The sequence below is a fragment of the Carassius gibelio genome, chromosome B1, assembly GCF_023724105.1.
Source record: "Carassius gibelio isolate Cgi1373 ecotype wild population from Czech Republic chromosome B1, carGib1.2-hapl.c, whole genome shotgun sequence".
NCBI lineage: Eukaryota > Metazoa > Chordata > Actinopteri > Cypriniformes > Cyprinidae > Carassius > Carassius gibelio.
This window is the reverse complement of record NC_068396.1, coordinates 15181337-15207384: the sequence shown is the minus strand read 5'-3', so window position 1 is coordinate 15207384 and position 26048 is coordinate 15181337. Positions and strand designations below refer to the sequence as shown.

The 26048-nt window shown below is 38.3% G+C and overlaps 1 protein-coding gene across 3 annotated transcripts; it reads left to right on the top strand.

The window, feature by feature from the left end:
* The first annotated feature begins 110 nt into the window (after positions 1 to 110).
* Positions 111 to 25199, top strand: sh3d19 (SH3 domain containing 19). 3 transcript variants are annotated; one of them, XM_052545519.1, is made up of 20 exons: positions 112 to 354; positions 7210 to 7249; positions 10564 to 10604; positions 10751 to 10796; positions 11365 to 11500; positions 15440 to 15599; positions 15678 to 16577; positions 16664 to 16777; positions 18563 to 18651; positions 19207 to 19247; positions 19421 to 19661; positions 19763 to 19831; positions 19966 to 20109; positions 20202 to 20277; positions 20653 to 20783; positions 21178 to 21248; positions 21395 to 21621; positions 23687 to 23733; positions 24685 to 24871; positions 25003 to 25199. In XM_052545519.1, exons 1-20 carry the CDS (start codon positions 279 to 281, stop codon positions 25017 to 25019), a joined length of 2853 nt encoding a protein of 950 aa, XP_052401479.1. In that variant the 5' UTR covers positions 112 to 278; the 3' UTR covers positions 25020 to 25199. The 3 variants fall into 3 exon arrangements, with proteins under 3 accessions (XP_052401480.1, XP_052401479.1, XP_052401478.1); XM_052545518.1 differs by having other exon boundaries at positions 113 to 354; positions 15419 to 15599; XM_052545520.1 differs by lacking the exons at positions 23687 to 23733; positions 25003 to 25199 and having other exon boundaries at positions 111 to 354; positions 15419 to 15599; positions 24685 to 24830.
* Positions 25200 to 26048: the final 849 nt, after the last annotated feature.

Here is a 26048-nt window from a genome sequence, read left to right as displayed (position 1 = left end):
ACATAAAATAAGTTAGCCTAGCTTTGTCATATTTTTCCGCCCTCTGCTGAGCAGCATGCACAGACGCGCGTGCACAGCATCTGTTAAAGATGCTCGCCCCGAGCTCAGGATTCAGTTCGTCACTCTCCGTTTAACAGACACAGATCTGCGATAACTCTAGTCATAGAACTTACCTTTCATTAAGTACGAGTTTTATTAAGTTTTTATCGTCTGCGAAAGAGAAAGTTCATAATCTCGTTGTGCAATAATAACACGGACATATTGTTAATAGCCTACTAATGGCTGAAGCCCGCTATGATGATGGAGATGAAGATTTTTCAAATGCTGTTATTACGAGAAGAAGAAATTCAGCAGGTTAGTGCTTTAGTTTCACAAGACAACAATTTCAGTTTATAAGCCTAATCAGAGATGATGAATATCTGTAAATAATTTGTTTTTGCTTTTGCAACTTTGTTCCTACTTTTTGTAAACACAGATATTTAGGATAAGAAAATCGAACAATATCAAAAATATATATTTAAATTTCTCTAATTTTAAATAGGTCCTGTTAGTAGATACACCAGATAATATAAAACTTGGATCATACATTTGTGAAATAAATTAACTACTAGCTGTCAGTCCTATCAAATGTTTGAATTCATCTTTGAAAGCATTCCTTACTCCCGATTAATTCACTCAATAAAGTGAATGCATTTTTTGTTTGCAATATTAATAATACATTGTTATCACATTATTTATTTATCCAATGGTGACCCATATTTGACAGCAAAGGAAAACACATTCTGTGAGAAAATGAAAAGAGTTGCTCTCAAGTTATACATGAATGCCTCTTAACATGCTGAACAGATTAATCCAGCATGATTACTTGATAAATCAACCTTTTTATTATTATTATTTTTTTTCACAATGCTCAAGAAATAGTGGGTTAATAAACTTGGTGAGTTATGAAAAATCAGCTGAAGTGTTTTGTTACATGTCCGTTTTGTTTTTTATTTTTTAATGACTTTATGTTTATTATTTAGCCTGTTCATTTTTTAATAACACTGAACACTAATCAAATGTTCCACACTAGTGGGAAGTTCCTCTTGCTCTCCTCAGTATTACTCTGGGTGTATGGGTGAGTCAGCTGTTGAGTGGGAGATAAACCAGCAGGTCACAGCTTTCCCCTGTGTTGACACACAACAGGTGACACAACTGAAGAAACATGAGGCAGCAGCTGTGCTTGCTGGAGCCTGTGTGAAAGTATAACACCTGTGCAGCGTCATATGTGTCTGGACAGACGGCATATCCGCCTTAAACTGTCTTTCACATGTTCTTCAATCTTTCATATGATTTTTTTCAGGTTAAAAATAGGCCTATTTTTTTTATCTTCGAGGTATTATATGAATCTGGGTTTAGTGGGTACAGGTATATCCAAACATACAGTGCCCAAAGCCTTCCTCATCTCTAATCTGCTAATTCTCCTAAAGTCATGAAGAAATGCTCCAGTTTAAACATGTTTCACCATACCATGATCTCATAGCATTATCTGCTGTCTGCATTGGACAGGATGTACCTGCCAGGAGAGCCTTGTGTTCATTAATAGTGTTCCTGTAGCTCAAGTGGTAGAGCATTGGTTGGGGGTTCGATTCCCCGGGAACACATGATAGCCTGAATGCACTGTAAGTCGCTTTGGATAAAACCGTCTGCTAAATGCATAAATTTAATTTTAATTTCATTTTCAATTTTAACATTTTCTTGTTTTGCTTTCTGAAAGTGTTTTTAAATCCTAATAGCAATCACTAAGTTAAGTGTTCTTAATGTATTTATATTGTATGTGGAAGGCGTAAGACCATAAAATGTTTGTTCAATCATATTGCTGCAGTAGGCTGTCCTATCAGCTGTCAGCATGTATTTGCCTGCCCCCGTGCACCCTGTTCAGTGCATTCCATTACGCTATTGCAGAGCAAGCGAGAATGGAAGTGATTATTATTGTAATAATATGCACTTTGTACAGTATTGTTTTCTTACGGTGAATGTGGTGTCTATAATATAGTGTGAGTTTGACAACTCTTCCAGCATTGCACTGACAGAGTGTCTGATTAGAGTACAGTATGTGTTGTTTGTTGTGTCTTCTGGGAATGTTCTGTGCCCAACCAGAGAAAGTGCAGTGTGACTCTGATATATTTAATCATCAGTGACCACATCAGGCTGCTGTGTCAGTGGCATTTTACATTTAGAGGACAGACGTCTGTGATTTTTGCCTGCTGGCTTCTCTCTGATTTCTTTAAATACAACATTTTTCTTTAAATAGTTATGTTGTACAAAAAAATAAATTGTGACTACAGGAAATATAAGCATGTTTTTAAATATACCGTACATCCTTCTATGCAAAAATGTTTGACTGTGCACAGGGTGTTAGTTTCTGGTAACTCACCCTCATGCTGTTCCTATGCTGTATCCATTTCTTTTGTTGAACACAAAATAATATCTTTTGAGGAACATGTAAGGAACTGGTTTACACTGTATTGACAAAAAACATTTAGACATTTATCTTTGAGACAATTGTCTTTTGTATATTCTAGTAAATAATGATGACAGAATTTTCATTTTTACATGAGCTGTTCCTTTAAGGTGTGCCAGTGCCATCTCTACGATTTTGAATAAGGTTTTAAGAACAGGCATGTAGCACTGTCCAAATGGATTTAGTTTCTAACCTGTGCTGTTTGCTGCAATCTGGAAGACTGATTTTAGGTCAGTGTGAAAAGGTTTTGTCTCTCCGTACAATGAGTAAAAGTGTTATCCTGCACAGACAGGCTTTACACACAGAGACACTCTGTCAGCACAAATGCATCCCATAGACTGTTCATAATGCCTTCCAACTTGTCTAAACCAGATCTTTATCCACAACATTCATGTATCTCCTTTTTTTAGCTGAGAATAGGAATCACTTTGATGTCTCAAAGTGTCATACATTTCAGAATGGGAGCCTTCTTTAATCTTTCATAAATTCTTGTTATGCTTTGCTTTTTTGTGCTTTTTTTCCCTTCAAAAGCTCTGTTTGCACCTGGGGCAGATTCCATAAAACACTTAGAAATGTCTTAGACTTTAGTCATCTAATTTTTGTCATAACTTGTTACATGTTAACAAGTTACAAGTTGTTATGTTAACTTGTCACAAATTTGGATTTATTTAAGTTAAATCCAAAATATAAGACTCATTAAAATTTGGAGAACTTAAGAGTTTCTCAGTTATGATATGGTCTTAACATAGTGTTAAGTGTGATCCAAAAACAAGAGGTAGGCAGACAGTCATTTACACCTGGTATTAACATGCATCCCCTGTTGCCACAATTACATTGAGTCTTATTTTTTCACCATGTCAGTGTGTATTTAAATAAAACATTTGATATGATATAGCTTTGATATTTGATTTGTATCATTCTTAGTCAGTGTCAGGCACAATGTTTTTGTGTATGAAGAATAACGTAGGCCTGTATTAGTTATATTAAACAGTCCCTCCAGAAAAACGCAGATTTTTTTTGTGATTGTTGCGGGCAAAAATCCTTGATTTTGTGGAAGGTTTTCTTCAAAAATGCGATGGAATATGCGGGATATTTTTGCAAACTTATGCGAAAAAATTGCGGGAACTTGCAAAAACTGCGGTTTGATGAAAAAGAGAAAAAAAGGTGACCCCCCCCCCAACACCCTGTTCTCACTAGGCTACTACCTTCCTGTAATGAGTCATTTCTTATGACTTCCTATGATAATCAAGTATACTAAATCACATAATATTTAAGTTCTCATTCTGTTTTATTTCAGACCTTAATTAACACATGGCTCAAAATTACAAAACATTGAGTCAAACAAGTTCTCTAGCTTTACAAAAGGAATATTCAGCTACTTCTGTAAAAATGAATACAAATAAAATATACACACAAATATACAAATGCTGTTTTACAGGAATTGCAAAGTGCAATCTCTTACTGCAACGTAAATTATTTTGCATACTACTAATATACTTACAACTGTAAGGTTTTGGTACTATTCTGTAACAAAAAAGTACAATCTTACAACTGTAGAGGTGCATCAACTTCTGAATGAAACTACAACAGTCCACTGTGAAAATGAAAACGAACTTCGTAGCCTTTAACACTGGCCTATCATTCGCCATCCTCATCCTCATCCCTCTCTCAAAATAATTTGTCCTCACTGTCATGTAACTGCTTCGCGCTGTCTTTTGCGCTTATTTTTGTTGGCAGATGAGTGATTTGCGTCCTTCACCCTGGTTTCACCGCGGGCTTCACAGATGATGTTCTCGTCGTGCAATTACGTCACTTCATAAGGTTCCCATTGGGAAATAATGGCGATTTACTTGTGTGAAGTAAACGCAACATTTTTCAACTTTCTGCTAAGATATATGTGACTTTTTTGCTACGAAAATTATTATTATTATGAAATCATGCTACCTCCGCATATTTTGCTTCCTGAAATCGGAAATTTATGCGGCGAAAGTGCAGCGTATTTGAAAAAATGCGACCCCCCCCGCATAAATATGCGGCCCTTGGCTGATTATGCATTAAATCACGCGATCGCATAATCGCGTTTTTCTGGAGGGACTGATTAAAGATTGTGCTGTATTCATATGACTTCTGGAGAAGTATGACCCACACAAATTGCTTTAGTTTGAGGGAAAACATTGCTGAATTTTCAAATACAATCATGCTGCAAGTATCAGAAGTTCTGCACTCAGGAGCGGTTGGTTAGTGCTCACACTACATGCGTAGTATTGTGTATCGCACCCGAGCCCAGTTGAACCGCGCTCTGGCCCACCTCTTCCAACCGAAAACAGGCCTTGGGGGTCAAACGTGCTTGGGCACGGTTAAGATTGCCTAGTGTGTGAGTACAACCTTATTCTCCTGAATTCTGCTCACATGAGTCTCTACCTGCCCATCATCACACTCTGTTGCGATGGGTCCTGTGATCGTGCAAGTCTCTACTCGGAAGATGCCGGTTATAATGTTACGATCAAGGCTCTGGACTCTGAGCATAACTTGTTTTTCTATAACAAACTATTAAATATTTTCCATAAAAACATTAATGCACTGGTAGTGACAAATAGCTATGTTTTTTATATTTAATTTGATTACATTAATGTTTAAGTTGAAATAACAATAAATATCTTAACTGCTACTATGTAAAAGGAACACTGCTTGTTTGCAAACCAAATGTTATTGCACTTTTGTTTATGTAACAGTATTTTTAAATGAAAAAAGTGTGCTATGCACTACTTTTGATTTAATTATAGAATTTTGTGCATAACAGTGCGATTAATCTCAATTAAAAAATGATTGCCCAGCATTAATATATGTATATAGTGAAGCATGGCACCAAGTTCTTTTACACGTGAGCAATTCATGATTTTAAGTATCTCTAGTGGTTCACAGGAAAATGCTGCTCCACATGTAATCCTTCTCTGCAAGAATTGTGAGTGTGGGTCACTTATAACATGCATTGAAAAACACAAACCAAGACAACCATCGTCCAAAAATTTGTAATGAGTATAATTTGTAAATTTGTTGTCAGCTAAAGAGAAGCCATAAGGTTTCCTGTGACTTTTCCGAAAAACAAAACCTTTATAGACAGTCAAATATAAGAGAAATATTAATTTCGTAATGGTACTGTAGTTTTGTAAATCATTATTGTTATTATTATTATTATTATTATAAATTGTTTTACTATTGCTATTATTATTATTATTATTAAATACTTTTATTTATTATTAAATACTTATAGATGTATTTGCTTATTGTAGTACAAATTAGCACCACCAATCAGGTGTCGGCATGTGAACATGTCAATCCATATTTCTGTTAATGCCAGAATTTCTATCGCAAACTTCTGTCTCTTTATACTGATCTGAGACTGAGACCAGTTTTGCATAATCCCTAATAATATCAGTACTCTTTTAAATGAGAGCTGGTTGCTATCCTGCTATCAGCACAAAACCGCACCATCTTCCTGGAGCAGTAACAGTGATAAAGCGGATAACGTATTGTGATATCAGGATGTATTTCTTTAAACCAATGAACTGCTCGCATTATTAAAGTTGCCATCTGTACCCATAGATAAAATATATGTTTTTGCATAGAGAAGCAAGTATGGATTATATGTGTGCGAGCATATTTGACTTGCATTGGTTAACTAATGTTTTAGTGCACTATAATGTCAGAAGAGAAATACTTCCTGATTGACTGCATTCCTGCATGACACCCTGCTTGTGTCAACACACCTAATGAAAAAAAAGACGTCACTTTCACCGGGAGTTGTGCTTCCTCTTTCAAACATTTGAATCAGAAGGTGGGTTAAAAATCTGCTTACTGTTCTCCGCAATATGCAGGTAGGACTATATATTTCCAGTTCTTTAATAAGTAATGTGACTTATTTTGCAGCTAAATGTATTATTTTGTCTTCTATACTTAACTTGTAAAAAATACAATGTTTTAAATGTTAATAATATAACAAACTCAAATCAATGAATTTAGAGGTGCTATTATGAGTGAGGTAGGCTATTTTACTTTCTCGTAGCTTTGGCAAACACACACAGAGAGTCACGGTAAGAACAGAAACTGGACCCAGCAGGTGTGTCTGGGGACAGTGATAGGTCAGAAGACAACTGCGACAAACACACACAAAGACCCTTTTGCCAAAGCAGTCATTATGTTTTATGAGTTCACTTTCATTACCTGGGGAAAGTTAAACATTTTCTATGAATGCTCAATGCTGTCGGGAGTAACAAGGATCCTATTATTGTGTGGTGTAGTGGAACATGCTGGTCTTGTTCTACAAGCTTTGTGGTTTCATAAGCTTTGTGTTATATGTGTTATAAGTGCAAAATGTGTTCAAAAGTGAAAGGGGAGAAAAATGAATGTTCTTTACCTCTCAATCTGCTATAAGAGCTGTTTGACTGGACCTGAGTGATGTGAATGCTGAGCAAGGTTTCATGAAAAACTGTTGCTGTTGTAGCCTTTAGCTTTCTTTAAAGCTTTGCTCTTTAAAACAGGTTTATCAGGATGGAACGTACCATTAACCAGCCGAACAGACAGCGTCTCTACTGCAAGATCTGCCTGAGAATTTAGTCACTGCATGTAGCAAATATAGATTAACAGAAAGTTAAATAAAATGTGTTACAAAGAAATGTAGCTCATGCTTTTTGTTTTGTGTTTTGCAGACCGTTCAGAAAGAAATAAAACAGAACACTTTCATATAAGGTAAGATGGAAACGACATCCTCGCACACCATTTGAGAACTTCATATAATATGTAAATAATGAAGTAAACATTAATAAGATTATTTTGTTATGCACTGTTAAAAGTTACAATTGTAATTGAGTTTGCTGATCTAATACTTGATTTACTATGTGAATCATGATTCAATAACTCAGCATCAGTGTATTGTTAGATGCCTCATGTGTAAATGGCTGTCAAAAATTAACCCGCCATTGAAGATTACAAATTACATTTTGACCTCTCACAGTATGCAAGATCAAATTCATATGTGCTTGTTGAACATTTAACTTCAGAATAATGGCCATTAATAGTGGTGCGCTTTTCTGGCATTTAGGGATTGGCTCACTTTCAGACACAAGAGCTTCATGGGTGTTTAATAATGTCCAACAGTGAACATGCAGCATAGGAGAATTGTGAAATATTCCAGCATTAACGTTTTCACCACAACTGAATTTCCACTAAATCTCAGATGATGTATTACATTGTATGGATTTTCATATTTTAAGTTTAAAGTGGGTCAAGAATAAAACACTAAAGTCTATACATGAAAGGTATTTAAAAAGTAAATTATCTCACATTTCTGAATTGTTTTTCTAGCAATTCAGATGTTCCTTAGAATTGTGAGATAAAAACTCGCAAAGACATTTTTCAACAGAATTGCATAAACATAAGTTATTGCGAGTTATAAAGTCCAGTTGAGGGAATGTCGGGCTAGCCCTAACCATGCTTACAACTCATAATAGTGTTGCTTTAATTTAGCTCCAAGGCAACAAATTCATGCAATTTTATAAACCGTGCCTTATTAAACAGATGGCTTTATTTTTAACACTGTGTAATGTCATAAATCAACCTGTGACAGAACTGATGGACATTTGTGCTTGCTTCTTGCTGATATAGTGATGCCTGTGCAGTGGGAGACATCAAGGGTGTGAAACTAACTGGTCAGCTGGTTCTCATTTGAAGCAGAGCTAAAGCTGCCTTTGAGAGCTTGCTGGTGTACTGGCCAGACTCTCTCTCTCTCTCACACACACTCACTCTGTGCTTATGACACATCACTTCAGCTATGCAGAAAGCAGCAGCTTTAAAACGTCCACATAGTCAGGAAGTGAAGTCTTCTGCTTGAAAGATCAAAGAGCTTTTACCAATGAGCACTGTAGTTTTGGAAGAGTTATTTGCTCTTTGGGATTCTTTTAAAACTTCATTCATCTACTAATCTAAGGTATGAAATGGATGCTTTTGTATCTGTGATGTCTCTTTAGGTTTAGTGCCGTGCTGAGTTGTCCTTTGTTTGCTCTGTCTTTTGGCACAGTATTATTATTAGATCCATTTTATTGCGCTGTTCAACACACTGGTTAAACCAGTAGAAATGAGCAAGTCTAGTTGTAAAGAAAGGAAAGGACATTACATTGAGATGTAGAGTAGTCAAAGCAAAGTTTTTATGAAGTAACAATGCAATAAAAGTTAACATTTTGTGTGTGAGAAATAACTGTCACCATACTCTGACGAAGATATTGTGGTAATAAAATGTTTTAGTTATAATAGTACATGGGCGTATGTGTTTAACATGCTACCATACTGTTCAACAGTTTGGGATCAGGGATTTTAAAATGCTTTTGAAAGATGTACCTTATGCTCACCATGGCTGAATTTTTGGGCAAAATACCTGTATGTAAAACTGTAGTATAATGACATTTTTTACAATTTAAAATAACTGCCTTCAATTTTAGTATCTTTTAAAATGCTATTTAAGTTGTCACCTTTATTTATGTAGCACTTTTAACAATAAAGATTGTATCAAAGCAACTGAACAGCATTAAATAGAAAAATAGGGTGACTAATGCAAAAAGGCAGTTCAGCTCAGTTCAGTTTAAATAGTATCTGTGTAATCAAGTTGACAAAATTTAATGAAATTAAATGTTCCCAACTAAGCAAGGTGACAGCGGCAAGGAGCCAAAACTCCATCGGTGATAGAATGGAGAAAAAAACCTTGGGAGAAACCAGGCTCAGTTGAGGGGCCAGTTCTCCTCTGACCAGACGAAACCAGTAGTTCAATTCCAGGCTGCAGCAAAGTCAGATTGTGCAGAAGAATCATCTGTTTCCTGTGGTTTTGCTCTGGTGGTCGTCTGAGACGAGGTCTTTACAGTGGATCTGTATCTGGGGCTCTAGTTATATCCTGGTCTCCGCTGTCTCTCAGGGATGTAGAGGTCCTTTCTAGATGCTGATCCACCATCTGGTCTGGATACGTACTGGATCCGGGTGACTGCAGTGACCCGCTGATCTGGATACAGACTGGATCTGGTGGCTACGGTTACCTCGGAACAAGAGAGAAACAGACAAATATCAGCATAGATGCCATTCTTCTAATCATGTAGCAAGTACATTGGGTGGTATGGGAAGTGTTTCCGGTTCCGGTTTACCTAATTAATGCAGCCTAAAAATCCTTTAACGGATTTGGATATTAAAAGCATATTAGTATGTTATGTGTAAGCCAGGTTAAAGAGATGGGTCTTTAATCTAGATTTAAACTGCAAGAGTGTGTCTGCCTCCCGAACAATGTTAGGTAGGTTATTCCAGAGTTTAGGAGCCAAATAGGAAAATTATCTGCCGCCCGCAGTTGATTTTTATATTCTAGGTATTATCAAATTGCCAGTTTTGAAAATCCATTGGACGTGGAGGACTATAATGTAACAAGAGCTTGTTAAAATACTGAGGTGTTAAACCATTCAGGGCTTCATAAGTAATAAGCAATATTTAAAAGTGTATATATATGATGTTTGATAGGGAACAAGTTCAGTGTTGTCAGGACCGGGCTAATATGGTCATACATACTTCCTGGCTATAGTAAGAACTGCTGCATTTTGAACCAGCTGGAGTTTGTTTATTAAGCATAAATATTTTTATTTGTATTATGTATGTTGAAAACAGTTGTGCAGCATAGTATTTTTGTGGAGACCATGATGCATGTTTTCCAGCATTCTTTAATGAATAGAGAATTCAAGAACAGCATTTATTTGAAATAGGAATCTTATAATGGCATATTGGATCAATTTAATGCGTCATTGCTGGATAGAAGTGTAAATTTTTGGTAGTGTGTGTGTGTATATATGTTTTGCTTTTACTTGTGTTCGTGTGCATTTGCTTGTGTTCATGTGTATGTATGAGCTGGAACAGATTCTTCGGATCAGAGTTGATGACCTTAAAATCCCTAAAACTTCAAAAATACCCTACAGACCAGGAATGCTTGTCAACATCTGTTTTTATTTTATTTATTTTTTTGTTCTGTTTGCTTTTTTTAGTCAAGGACCCCTTTCTTCAATCAAAGCAGCCTTTAAGAGATGTAAGATGTTATGCAAATCTAGGTTTCCTTAACTTTCATACATAGTAGATTTATTTAATTAAAGGTTACATTGTAGGAATGTCACATTCTTACTTTATATACAGTATATATATGGTCCAAATGCTAAATGATGTCAAATCTTCCAGCTTCTGCAAGAGCTCACTCACAACCAGACTGCTCCAGAGAAAGAAGGTGAGTTTATTGAAACTATTTTAGACCTTTTAGCCATTTTTAATTTATAGAGACAGTGACAGTGAATTGTTTATAGGAAGTGATGGGTTGGATCACAATATGCCAAAAACTAGTTTCAAACTTACATCTCTTGTGTAGACAAACATGTTTCAACTAAGACACTTAATCATTCTCATATGTTCATTCATGTTTATGTTGGATACAGTTGCTAACATTGACAAACTAATCCAGTATAATCCATTCAAACACATCATTACAATTTTAAGGTGGTAAAAATACTTTTTTTTTATCCCTAAAAATTATTCTCGTGTTGTATTCCTTTAAAAAATGCTTTTGGTTAGTACAGGGGTAGGCAAGTTCGGTACTAGAGAGCTGCAGTCCTGCACAGTTCAGCTCCAACCCCAAAAAATACTTAATCTCGTTAATAATATAGTAGAAAATGCTATAGTGAACCCCCCCTAATATTTTTTTTTTTTTACAAAAGTACAAGCCTGGTTGTATTACTGTGCTTTTAAATCTGTGTGAATGCATTCATATGTATCAAGAAGGAAACTTTGATTGTTTTTAGGCGTCCAGAGATAACCATCCTATCGGCAAAGCCATTAACAGCCACTTCTTGGTATCCAGGGGTGTCTGGACGATTTTCATCCACAGCTTTCACAACACAACCAATCTGGAGTGAGAGCGTTCTGACTTCTGCTCAGGTACAGTGATTGATAGCACTATATCCACAACAGCTGCCATTAGCAAACAGTTGTGCCAGACAGGTGTGTGGTGTTTTCTTAGCATGTCTTTTAGTTTTACTTTTTAAAGCATGGCTACTTTGTCCTTGTATTTGAGAGACTAACCCATGAATTACTAACCTATAAACTACAGTTATGAAAGTTTTTTTCTAACAATAATGTAGTATATAACCTCCACTGACACTCCGTGCAGACATCAGTGTTATTACCGGCAACTAAAACTATTTAAAAAAAAAATTGAATCATTTGAAAGCTGAACATAAAGTAAAATTAAACAAAATATATGATGAAAAACTTAAACTTATGTGACAATTTTAAATGTTGCTTTGGCATCTAACTGAAATAAAATAAGTTGAAGTACTGGACTAAGAATAAATAATAGATAAAAAATATAAATAATTAATAAAAAATAAAATACAAATAAAAAGTAAATAAAATTTTAAATTAATCAAACTAAAAACTTAAGGCTAAAACTTAACCTAAAAATATTAAATGCAAAGAAAATAAAAATAACATTATAGTATATAAATAAAATTACATTGGCAGATATCTGCCCACATATAATTTTAAAATATTTACATTTTTGTAGTCAGGATTTAGGGGCAAAATATTTTTAAGATATTGATAGGCTGAAATTGTTTCTGTCACAGTGTCTGGGTTGTTGTTCCCCGGGGTTCCACTAGATGTCCTCCTTCTCACGGTGCCTGTCCCAGATCACTTCCTGTTCCCGTATATGGTCACCTTCCTCCTTGTTACGTGATTGATTGTTCACCCCACCTGTCTCCTGTTTCCCAATTATCCTTCTGTGTATAAATACCCAGTCTGTCTTAGTCTATGTTACGGAGTCCTTGTCTGATGTCATTGTGTTTCAGGTCCATCAGTCTTGCTTTGTCTTACCCTATGTGTCTCATTCTCTCGTTCCACCAGACTTCCTCTACCTTTCCGTTCTTCCGAGTTCCCCGTTTCATCCGGTTCCCTTTTTGTTTGATTTGTCTCTCATGACTGTTTATTTTGTATTTACCCCTCTGTTTAAATAAAACCCTTACCTGCATTTGGATCTACCCTCTCTTTGTGTTTTTCCCCAATACCTATCGTGACAGAAGGACTCCGTCATGCCTAGATCCAGCGGTGTGGGATTTCGAATCGGTTCCCCAGCCACCATGGAGGAACGGAGGGGGAGATACCAGAACTTAATCACCCTTCATCAAGAGGGAAGTGAGGTGGGTGGCCTGGCGCAATTGTTTTGGACTATGGCAGTCGGGCTAGGTTACAATGATGCAGCACTAAAGGATTTATTTAATAATTGCCTGGATGATCCTTTACCTTCATGGGAGATGAAGGGGTTAGAGATACTGGACTTTTGGGGGTTTACCAATTACCTGCACCATCGTGCCCAGTGGAATGCAACAACCACACCAGAGTGTCCAGACAAGGCTGCCAGCTCAGCCCCACAGCACAAGATGGGCGCCAGCCCAACCCCACAGCACAGGATGGCCGCCAACCCAGCCCCACAACCCAAGATGGCCACCAGCCCAGCCCCACAGCCCAAGATGGCCGCCAACCTAGCGTCACAGCCCAAGATGGCCGCCAGCCCAGCACCACAGCACAAGATGGCCGACTCAACGCCACCGACTCCCCATCGTAGAGGGCGGAGGAGGAGAAAGGCAGCTGCTATTCCCGAGGCGGAGCCCGAGGCAGTTCCCGAGGCGGAGCCCGATGCAGTTCCCGAGGCGGTGCCCGATGCAGTTTCCGAGGCGGTGCCCGATGCAGTTTCCGAGGCGGTGCCCGATGCAGTTCCCGAGGCGGTGCCCGATGCTGTTCCCGAGGCGGAGCCCGATGCTGTTCCCGAGGCGGAGCCCGATGCAGTTCCCGAGGCGGTGCCCGATGCTGTTCCCGAGGCCGAGGTCGTTCCCGAGGTGGTGCCCGATGCTGTTCCCGAGGCGAAGCCCGATGCAGTTCCCGAGGCGGTGCCCGATGCTGTTCCCGAGGCGGTGCCCGATGCTGTTTCCGAGGCGGTGCCCGATGCAGTTCCCGAGGCGGAGCCCGATGCAGTTCCCGAGGCGGAGCCCGATGCAGTTCCCGAGGCGGTGCCCGATGCTGTTTCCGAGGCGGTGCCCGATGCAGTTCCCGAGGCGGAGCCCGATGCAGTTCCCGAGGCGGTGCCCGATGCAGTTCCCGAGGCGAAGCCCGATGCAGTTCCCGATGCAGTTCCCGAGGCGGTGCCCGATGCTGTTTCCGAGGCGGTGCCCTATGCAGTTCCCGAGGCGGAGCCCGATGCAGTTCCCGAGGCGGTGCTCGATGCAGTTCCCGAGGCGGTGCTCGATGCAGTTCCCGAGGCGGTGCCCGATGCAGTTCCCGAGGCGGAGCCCGATGCAGTTCCCGAGGCGGTGCTCGATGCAGTTCCCGAGGCGGTGCCCGATGTTGTTCCCGAGGCGGTGTCCGTTACAGTTCCCGAGGCGGTGACCACAAGGCCGTGGTGGTCTTCGGCTCCGCCCTGGGAGACTCTGGCGGTGACCACGAGGACGTGGTGGTCATCCGCTCCGCCCTGGGGGACTCTGGCGGTGACCACGAGGACGTGGTGGTCATCCGCTCCGCCCTGGGGGACTCTGGCGGTGACCACGAGGACGTGGTGGTCGTCCGCTCCACCCTGGGGGACTCTGGTGATGACCATGAGGACGTGGTGGTCTTCTGCTCCGACCTACTGGACTCCGGCCTCGACCACAGAGACGTGGTGGTCTTCCGCTCCGCCCTGGAGGGCTCTGGCCTTGACCACACGGCTGTGGTGGTCATCTGCTCCGTCCTAGTGGACGCCTCAACATGTCCTTCATGGACTTATGTTTTGTGTTTTTTGAGTTCTGTTTCTGTCTGTTCTCTTTAGTTTAGTCTGGCCCTCCGTCCCTCCCCCTGTACCTCCTCCGGTCCTCCTCCCTCCTGATCTCCCGGTTTTATGTATCATTTCTGGTGTTTGTCCCCCATGTGTTCCTTTTCTGGCCCTCCGTCCCTCCCCCTGAGCCTCCACCTGTCCGCCTCCCTCCTGGTCTCTGTGTCATGTTTTGTCTTTAAGCGTCTGGTAGCCGCTCCGTAGAGGGGGGGGTACTGTCACAGTGTCTGGGTTGTTGTTCCCCGGGGTTCCACTAGATGTCCTCCTTCTCACGGTGCCTGTCCCAGATCACTTCCTGTTCCCGTATATGGTCACCTTCCTCCTTGTTACGTGATTGATTGTTCACCCCACCTGTCTCCTGTTTCCCAATTATCCTTCTGTGTATAAATACCCAGTCTGTCTTAGTCTATGTTACGGAGTCCTTGTCTGATGTCATTGTGTTTCAGGTCCATCAGTCTTGCTTTGTCTTACCCTATGTGTCTCATTCTCTCGTTCCACCAGACTTCCTCTACCTTTCCGTTCTTCCGAGTTCCCCGTTTCATCCGGTTCCCTTTTTGTTTGATTTGTCTCTCATGACTGTTTATTTTGTATTTACCCCTCTGTTTAAATAAAACCCTTACCTGCATTTGGATCTACCCTCTCTTTGTGTTTTTCCCCAATACCTATCGTGACAGTTTCATGTTATGGCTGATAACCAGTAAATATTGATACAATATTCTAAATCTATATTGCTGCCTATAAGCAAAACAAAAACAGATTAAAAACTATGAATAATAGTTTACACTTCATCTCAAGTGAATTCCACAACATTTTTAATGTACAGTATGATAATATCCAGTATTGGCAAATACTGATTAAAAAACCAACAGCTACCTAAATATTTTGCATCTCTACTTTTTTCCATACTCTTTTCTCTACTGTATGTCTCCTGCACACTTGTGACATGTTTGCTTGGTTTGATGCTTGCGTTCGAGTGATTCCCTTCTCTCGTGCTTCAGCTCCCACCATCCTATGAGCAGGTAATCAAGGAGAAGACTAAGGAGCAGGACACCACACCTTTACCATCTCCACGACGCTCGCATTCAACAACTATTGCCACACAGACTGACTCACTAGAGGACAATGTGACACATCCAGATTCCTGCACATCCCTGCAGCTGAACCAAAATCCCAGTGGAGGTTAGTCCATACTGACAAGACTTTGAATGCACAAATCAGTGTAAACAATAAATTGTAATACTGTTTGGTCTTTTAAAGTTTCAGTGAAGCAGCCAAAAAAACCACCTCGGCCATCATTGCCCTGCACACCAGATCAAAAAAATAGATCCCCGAAATCCACTCACAACATCGATCTAGTCTCAACTAAACGTCCGGTGCCTCAGCCACGTTCCAAAACAAAACCCATCAGTCCATCCAACCAGGTCAATGTGCAACCTCTGATACCACTGCAGGACAGCTGGGAAGGTTGTCCTGTAACACCTGTGCAGACTTCTGATGCCCATTCAGGCAAGTATCTGCAGGAACTCTTAGATGTCTTCAGCTCTGAGCCTCAAAGTGATCTGAGCAACAGTGTCAACATCCAGGGAGAGCAGACGAATCAAACTAAAGAGAACCAAAGTGAAAACATGACCTCCCTCCACAGCGACCGCAACATCCGTTCAAGAATACAGGCCTTTGAAACTCAGTCTAGCACAGAGAATGAAGAAAAATCTGTACCTTTCCCCCGTCCTCGTAAGGTTTTTGCCAAACCACCTGTGCTGGCACCAAAACCCTCTATTGCCCCACGGCCCTCTGTAAAAAAGCCCAAAGAAGAGCAGGTATCACATTTTGAAAGTCACCTATGCGAAGAGGCCAACACACCACCTATGCCAGCGCCAAGACCTCAACTTTTCAAAAAACCGTCTTTAGACTTAAAAAATGACTTTGCCTCTCAGCCTTCCTTTAGGACAGCCCTCATTCCTCCATCACGACCTTCATTAGTCAGAGCTAAGAATGTAAGTTCCCAGGATGAGGAAGAAGTAATGAAAGGACCTCCCACTCCACTCAAGCCCAGCAAAGACCTGCTGAACCTCAACAATCACAACTCCACTGCTCTTCTGTCTAACATCGCATCCACAGCGGACATGCTTAGCAATGATTATGTGGATGCTTCCACTAGTAAGTGCAAATGTTTTTCCCATACCACAATACACTTCTAAAATAGGTATTACATGTGTGTATGTTTTAATGTATTCCACTCACAGATCAATCTCCCGCTAAAACTGCCCGTCAAGGGGGATTCACCTACATGGGGCTAAACACACAGGGGGTGACCAAGAGACCCACAGTCATCGGAGTCCCCAGTAAAACTGACAAAAGTGAGTGTTGAGTAACCAACAGCCAATGTAATCATATGTAGGGAGCTATTTAATGCACATTAATTGCCTATATTTACATTGTTACAAGTGTAAAACCTGGAAAATAATACCAGTGACTAAGTACTGTAGTATTCCTGGTAAAAGGCATAATTTACCCAAAAATGTTGTTTCATGTAACTCTTAAACATACCACAATAGTTCAGAGTGACAATGACAGCCTTCAAACACCATAAAAGTAGTTCATAAACTTTGTGTTAGATGTAGTCTATTCATATATATAGTCTTTTATGACTTTATGGATATTTTAAGTTTTGGTTAGATTTATTACATGTACATTTTTTTTTGATGAGTAGAGCTTACAGCTCATGAAAGTAAAAAATCCAGTATCTCAAAATATTAGAATATTAAAATTTGAGTTTCATTAAATGAACATCCCTACAGTCTGAATTCCAGGTATCTCTTGTTCTTTGAATCCACAATAATTGGTAAGACTGCTGACTTGGCAATGGTCCAGAAGATGATCATTGACACCCTCCACAAAGAGGGTAAGTCACAGAAGGTCATTACTGAGTGTTACAGAGTGCTGTATCAAAGCATATTAAATGCAAAGTTGACTGGAAGAAATTGCATAGGAAAAGGTGCACAAGCAACAGGGATGACCACAAGCTTGAGAAAACTGTCAAGCAAAGCCGATTCAAAATCTTGGGAGAGTTTCACAAGGAGTGGACTGAAGCTGGAGTCGCTGCATCAAGAGTCGCATGCTCAGACGTCTTCAGGAAAAGGGCTACCAAGCCACTTCTGAAACAGAAACAACATCAGAAGCATTTTACCTGGGCTAAAGAGAAAAAGAACTGGACTGTTGATCAGTGGCCCACAGTCCTCTTTTCAGATAAAAGTACATTTTGCATTTCATTTGGAAATCAAGGTCTTGAGTCTGGAGGAAGACTGGAGAGGCACAGAATCCAAGCTGCTTGAAGTCCAGTGTGAAGTTTCCAAAGTCGATGATGATTTGGGGTGCCGTGATGTCTGCTGGTCCATTGTGTTTTATCAAGTCCAAAGTCAATGCAGCCATCTACCAGGAGATTTTGGAGTACTTTATGCTTCCATCTGCTGACAAGCTTTATGGAGATGCTGATTTACTTTCTCAGTAGGACTTTAGCACTTGCCCACAGTGCCAAAACCATTTCCAAGTGGTTTGCTGACAATGATATTACGGTGCTTGATTGATTCTTTTGTGCTAAAGGACCCCCAACCAAGTATTGAGTGCATAAAAGAAGGTATTTTAAAAAACTTTTCTGTTTTGCAAATCCTTTTTTTTTTTATTGATCTTAGGAAATATTCTAATATTTTGAGATACTGGATTTGACTTACATGAGCTGTAAGCTTTAATCATCAAAATTAAGCTCATTCTTTATCAGCCATTACTCCAGTCTTCAGTGTCACATGATCCTTCAGAAATCATTCCGCCCATTTGGTGCTCAAGAAACACTTCTTATTATTAATTAATCAATTTTAAAAAATGCTTTTTATATATTTTGTGGAAATATTATATAATTACTGTCACTTTTGCTCAGTTAAATGCATCCTTGTTAAATAAATGTTTTTTGTTGTTTTTTCAGAAGTTTTACTGACCCCAAACTTTGAACATATATGCTTTAGTCTAAACAGCAGTGAAGTGATGAATCTAAATAATAGTAATATAATAATGTTAAAATAAATAAATAATAATCTACTTAAAATATGATACTTGATTGCATGGTTAATGGATGGATTACTGCTTTTCAGACCCTGAAGAGATGGCAGATGTTCCACCACCTTTACCTGTGCAGAATCCTGTGGGCGGCCCACCTATACCTGCTAAACCTTCTCGCAAAGTAAGACCTTATACAGCTGCCTCAGCTGGCCTTTCCCAGCAAGCACAACGAACCAATAGGGATTTTGCTTGGTTTTCCTTTACCTCTCTTTCCTCAGGCCTGAAACATACTGTACTCTGCAAGTACATGAATATAGGTGCTTGACTATGCATGCTCGATTTTGAGTGTGTTAGCTGACTGCTTTTATGGCCACTTCAAGTCAGATATTGCCAAGTTAGATCTTATAAGTAATCTTTACAGCTAGCAACCTGAATAATAACAACATCCTGTTTAGTATTGAGCTTGTTACTCCCACAATAAAAAATACTTGCAGAGTATTCACATCTGCATTTGTGTAATTGTGTAAACATGTTTTTGGCATTTAGCTGTAAGAAAAATATTTCCAAATGAGAAATGTGTTCCAAATATATCTTTATCTGAAACAACTGTGAAATCATGAACAACATTGGTTTATTGTCTGATTTATTCTGCACATACATTGTTAGTGCACAAATTGTGTTTTTAAACAAAAATCTCTTAAACGTTGAATATTAACTCTTTATTGTTTCCCCCCAGGACTCCTTCAGTCTCTCATCTGATATGTCTCTTCCACCACGGTAAATGAATCCTGTATTTATTCAAAGCTGTCCTAAAGTTGCTCATTCAAACTTCTAAACATGCCTTTATGCATTTCTCTTTTCATGGCTGGTTGGTTTGGGGCGATATCAGCCAAGGAATTGTGGTCTCTTCTGGTATTGTGCCCTTACATTCTATGTTAATAATATTTCAGGCCCAGTGGAGGAAAGGTTCTGCCTCCACGACCTCCACCTGCTAAAACAGGCCCAGGAAGACCTCCTCCTCCACGGAGAGATGACTCCCAACGTCGGCCCTCAGATCCAGGGGTTTCACAAACAGTGCCATCAAAACAACTGCAACCTCAATGGCAGCAACAAAACCGTAGAGCTTCAAAAAAAGGACCTGCCCTCCCACCGAGACCAAACCCTGGACATCGTCTTTACAACAAATACACTGTGAGATGTTATGTGACATGTTTAATTTTATTGATTTAATGGTATTACAGAGGAACTGAACAAATGAATGCAACTCTGCCTTATTCTTTTGGTTTACACAGCTTGAGATCCCCCATGGTATTTCTGAGTATGACTACAATGGCAGAAACCCTGGGGAGCTCTCTTTTCAGGTGAGCTTAAAGTCAGGACATTCACACTAGCCCCATAGTGCCATCTTCTCAAGTTACGGATGGTTTATGTGTTGTTGTGTCAGCAAGTTTCAGTCATGGGAAATGTAAGCATTTCCATCCTTTATCTCCTTTAGAAAAATGAAGTCCTCGTCCTGCTTGAGGAATTAGACAACAAAACCTTTGAATGCCAAGGGGCAAAAGCTAAGGGCACAGTGCAGAAAACACATATGAAGATTATTACACCCTTAACCAATATGACCAGCAATCCAGTACCTCAGGTAATTAATATTGACATTGTTTAAAAGTAGATGTAAGATTATCTGTCTTGTAATGTCAACATGCTATCATGGCTCCCAATGTGTTTCTACAGAAAAACAGTTCCTTTAGTGGTATGGTGGAAAATACTGGATCTTTACAAGTGCAAGCCCTGTATGACTTCACTCCAGGTGAATATAGATAGACACTTGTGTTCTGTGTAAGAAGGTCCATTTGTCCAAGGCAAGCATAATTTAATAAGGCTATAGTGTTTAGTTTTTTTTGCAAATAATAATTTGTGTCAAAGTCACCTTTATTTATATAGCACTTTAAACAAAATACACTGCGTCAAAGCAACTGAACAACATTCATTAGGAAAACAGTGTCTCAATAATGCAAAATGATAGTTAAAGGCAGTAATTCAGTTATTGTGTGTCAGTGAAATCCTTCTCCCAGGTTGTTCAGACTAGTAATTAAATATGTGTTTCTCCTTTACGTTCACATTCGGAGGCAGTTGTGAAGCTGCTCCAATAATAATCATATGTTGTCCTGTGGTTGTGTCTCAGAGGGGCCTGGAGAGCTGATGTTGAAGGCTGGTGATGTGGTGTCTAATGTAGAACTTCTGGATAGTGAGTGGTACATGGGAACATGCAGAAACATCACTGGATTCTTCCCCATTAACTACGTCAAGCCACTGGTAAATGAAGCGCATGGAATTTCTGACAAATACAGGAGTAGACAATGACCCGTGACCTTAAAGCATTAAAATGTTTTATTTGTTTTATTTTTTTTGTAAGAATTATTAGATATGTTGAGTAGACTTGATTAACAAGATTTAAACTAAATATTTGTCTTGCCCTTAATTTTTTGTCATTTATTAATGATCTGTTTTTAATATTTAAATCAAGGAAATTACAAGATCACACAAAGTGCAAGTTACAATTATTTATACATGTCTCAAATTAAGTAGCTTATATTATTTACATAGTGAGGTTGACATGAACATTTCCTGAAAGTTAAGCATGTATATTCAGGGATAATAAAACTGATTCATCTCTACTATTACCAATAATCTTTTTTTCTTTCTCCAGAACAAGCCTGGTACATCTGCGCCAGCGTCCAGCAATGAATGGAAATCCAAACCATCTCCTGATCCTGTGAGGTAAGTCCTCCTCCCAAAATTTGACTGTAAAAGCTCAAACACAAATTAAATGTACTTTTTCTTTTTAAAATCTGATGTACATTAATATTAGATTGACAAGAGTACTAGGAACCAGATTACATGACAATGACTAATATTTTCTTCAGAGGCCCAAGGTGTGTTGCGAGGTTTGACTTCGAGGGAGAGCAGAGTGATGAGCTCTCATTCTCTGAAGGTGATGTGATTCGGCTTAAAGAATATGTGGAAGAGGAGTGGGCTCGTGGGGAAGTGAATGGCCATGTTGGTATTTTCCCGCTCAACTTTGTGGAAGTGCTTGAGGATCTTCCTCCAGCCCCAGTGCAGAAATCTGCTCCGAATAAGACTGCAATGCCTGGTAAGAGGCCAAAACCATATATCTATAAATTATACACATTTGATTTTATCTTTAAAGAAACATTTAGATCCTATTGACTTTTTTTCACCACAGAATTTAAAAAGGTTTTTGAACATATGAAAAAAGTCACAATTCCGTTTTTAAAAAGTCAGAATTTCAAGAGCTAAAGCTCAGAGAAGGACAAAAACACTATATCAGAACCTAACACTAGTCCATACTGAACAGAACCAAATTTAAGCTTTGATTTGTGTTACTGTGCCTGAAATACAAAGAACACAAAGCTTAGAAACTTGCTGTAGTGACATTCTGTGTTTGGGTGTTTCTTCAGTTATGGGTAGATTTGGAACCTGTGATCTCTCTCTTGAGAATTCTGTCATTTTCTGTTTAAAAACATTCTGTAATTGCAATTGCAGTGATGGTAATGTGATTGATGCAAAACAATTTTGAACTTTTTTGTACAATTTGGCCAAATTATAGCTCAATGGGAAATAACACTATAAAAATACTGTTCACAAATGATATTCTTCTCAAAATGTTAACAAGTACAGTGAGTTATGAAAACCTTTATTATAGTGGCAGTAGCAGTATTGTTGATTGTGGTGGAAATTATGTCATAACCACACCAATATGTAACAGTATAAACATGTATGTTAATATTCTTCATGCAATAAATTAGTGTTGTCAAAAGACCCGGTACTTCGGCACCAAGTCGGTACTAAAAAAAAGAAAATATCAATGAGGACATAAATGCATCAACATCAACAACATCACCAAAACTTACTTCACAAGCATTTTACCATTTCATTTGAGTAAAACCAGTGTCAATTTAAAGGTATTCACTGTAGCCCATCAGAATAAATGTTCATTTTTACATAAAGGCATTGTGCTAGAAATATTAATATTATTTAGTAGAATGTATGTGATAGTGCTACTACTGTTGAAAAAATGTATAAAACTTTATTTTTTAAAGAAATAAATCACACAATATTTCTTCCATGTTTTAATTTTAATAGCAAATCCCCTTTATTTACCAAAAAATAAAATGTTTACATTTCAGTAATTAAAAGACTGTTTTTCATAATTATATTACTTGTTTAAAACTTTAAACACAACTGTAAATAAGTATAAAGAATGGCATTGGTTTTATTTTTAGTGACAAAAGCACTATTTTTGTGCTTTGCTTTTTTACCGAAATTGGTACCGAGAACCGGGAATTTTCACTGGTATCGGTACCGAATACTGAAATTGTGGTTCTGTGACAACACTACAATAAATATTGATAGGGATTGTTAATTCCACCCATCATGGTTATAGTTTATGATGGTTTTTGACATTTTAAAACTAAAAGACTGTGACAAGGGTAAACTGACAAAATCTAGACATAAAAAGGTTTTTGGAAAGGAACAAGAATAAATAGAAGTCTGGAAAAACGTTTTCTGGAAAGTTTTAATCTGACAAGGGTTAAAATTTGTTTTAAGAAACAAAACATTAAAATACAGCTATTAATTACTATCAATAGAAATGCATTCTCCAGTTTCAGTAAAAATGGAGCGGATTCAGTCTACCCTAGAACGGTCTATAATCCAGCCACTTGTCAGTTTCTAATGTACCAACAACACCAACAGTTTCAGCATCAGCGTCTCTGTGACTCAACAAGTGGGCCGCTCTCCCTATGTTGGGAATGTGAAGAATTTGCCCTTCTGTTTGTGTTTCATCAAGGGCTATATGAAACCTTGACCTCCAACTCATTCATTACACTGCAGTGCACAGGGAGGTTCTCCTCATGAGGACAGCTGTAACTCTATAGAGGATTTACAGTCTTTAACTCTACAGTAATAATTCATTCATGCATTTGTGTGCAGGCTTTTTAAAAAACCAGTCAAGTTCACAAAAAATAATAACTGAAATGGTCTAGAATCTAGATTAGAAGGACTTTGACTAACTTTTGGGTAAATTTAAATGTGGAGTATTTTTACATTTGAAGTTGCATGTGTTTGCTTGCATAATAGATCATCATGTTTTGCGCTACAGATCTAATATATGTTGTGTATCATTCACTTCTCAGGAATGGCCGGTTCACCTAACACACAAATGTCTTACAAAGCCACTGAGGTATCTTCTCCTTTTTTGTAGTAATGAACAGTGATTAAATCTGCCATGAAATAAAAAAACACCTGTTTATTTTCTAAATGCGTTTAATAGATGTTATTGTGATATGCATATGTTATGAATGTAATGTTTAATCTGAATGTCTTAACTTGACCTTCTGGTGAAAACGACACACGTTTCACTTCTGAGTGCAAAACCGTGCATTTTTTCTTTTTCAATAATCTGTTACACTTTGATGTACGTCACAAGATGGGAGAATAGATTTGTCTCTACTCACATTTGATTTCAAATTTAAAGAGACAGTTCAGCCGAAAATTGTGTCATACTGACATGATGTTTTAAACCTGTATGACTGACTTTATTTCATGAAACACAAAAGGAGAAAACTTCAATATTGATTCTGGTGTTTTGTGAATCGTGACCAAAAAGTGATATTTGGGTGTAGTACCCCTTTAAACAACCGCTTCTTCTTTCAATATTTACTTCACATTTCTTAATGATGAGAAGTATTAGATCAGTGAGTCGAGCTGATTTTTCTATTGCGTTTTCATGTTTCACAATATACACTGTTTTAAAACAGCTTTCCAGAAAATCATGATGTTATCTGTTTATAATATCTTAATATATTTCTTTCTTATAGTCTAGTTTAGCAGACTGGAGCTGGGAAATAATATAGTTTACATTTTACATAGTCTATATTGCTCTCTGCAAGTATGATATAGTTAGAATTTGCGATTTAAATAAAAAATCAAGTAGGTAAGATTTGCTTTATATATTGCTTTATATGAGCGTATTGTATGCAATAAAGTTGGATATATTATCCAACTTGATATATACAGCTAGTCATAAAACAGTTTACATTTTGCAACACTGTAAACTTATCACGTAGCTGAGATTTGCTTTATGCGAGTGAAGATGTGCTGTATATTCATTCTTTTTCATCTGTGTCTACAGGTTGAATCTAAGTGTGAAGAGTGGGTTGTGGCACTGTATGACTTCACAGCAGAGACGGAGGATGATCTGTCCTTCCAGGAGGGAGACAGGATCCTGGTCACTGCTCATATAGATGATGAATGGTGGAGCGGACGGATCAATGGCATAGAAGGCTTCTTCCCCAAAGTCTTTGTAGAGAGTGTTGAGGGTGAGATTATAAGGTTACTGCAGGCCTCTAGTGGACAGAAGCTGGAAATACACTTTCAGTACTTCAGTTAGAATTCACCATGCAGTTGAAATAATTCTCTTTTTTTATACTTTGTCTTTTTCTCTGTGCAGGTGGGAGACAGTGGTAATGGAACGAATAAGCAGAGGCAACCTTCAGAAGCAGTGTTTTTCTTCTTCTCCTCCTCCTTCGTCTTTGGACTAGTTTCCAGTTTATTTCAATTGCGTTTGTCTAATATATTTATAAATGTGATGTCTTCGTTGATATTCCAAAACCATTGTATTCTAAAAAATATATTCATGAACTGCTATGGACTTGTTGTTTGTCTTATATGTACACTCTAAAACAAATCTGTAAAAATAGAGCACAATATAATGTATTACTTTGATGGAATAACTGGATTTGTTTTTATAGGTGTTTTACCTGCACAATAAGTGATGTTATAATAGTGATATAATGTATAAATATAAATAATTATTTTTGGGAATGGAAACCATATTGTGGAAACTACACATGAGCCAGTGATCCTCTGCAGCTATCTACTGGTTATAGTGGCAATATTCTGGCATTTTTTATGAGTTTTGAAGCTCACCTAAACTTTGGTGAAGCCATATGACAAAATGTTTCATTGTCTGATGAAAACAAATTAAACATTTGGACCATAGTTTTAAAAGCTACATTTACGAAATCAAAACCGGCTAATCACCCAAACAACACAATACCCATAACATCTTAGGGCTGCTTGCTTCAGAATCATGGATCTAGTGCCAAATACCTCAAGATGTGTTAAACCGGTAAACTCTTATTCAAAAAGACTGGCTGCTTTATTAAAAGCAAAGATGTTACTGTTTTACAGCACGTTCAAAACCGTAAATTCACTCCAAAAAATACGACGAACATGGTAACTACTTAAGCTATGAAGAACTCAACCTGGACCAGAACAGATCAGTTACACTTACAAAAATTAGATATGCAGAAAGCACTTGCTTTTGTGCTCAAAATTAGCTTAAAATGTGAAATAAGTCTAATTGGAGGTCGGAAAGACTAATTGTTTTTAAAAGCACAAACATAACATTTGAAAAATTGTTTCAGATTGTAACTACAAGAATAAAATACTAAAAATAAAGAATTTCAATTAAAACTGTTCTATGTTCTCACA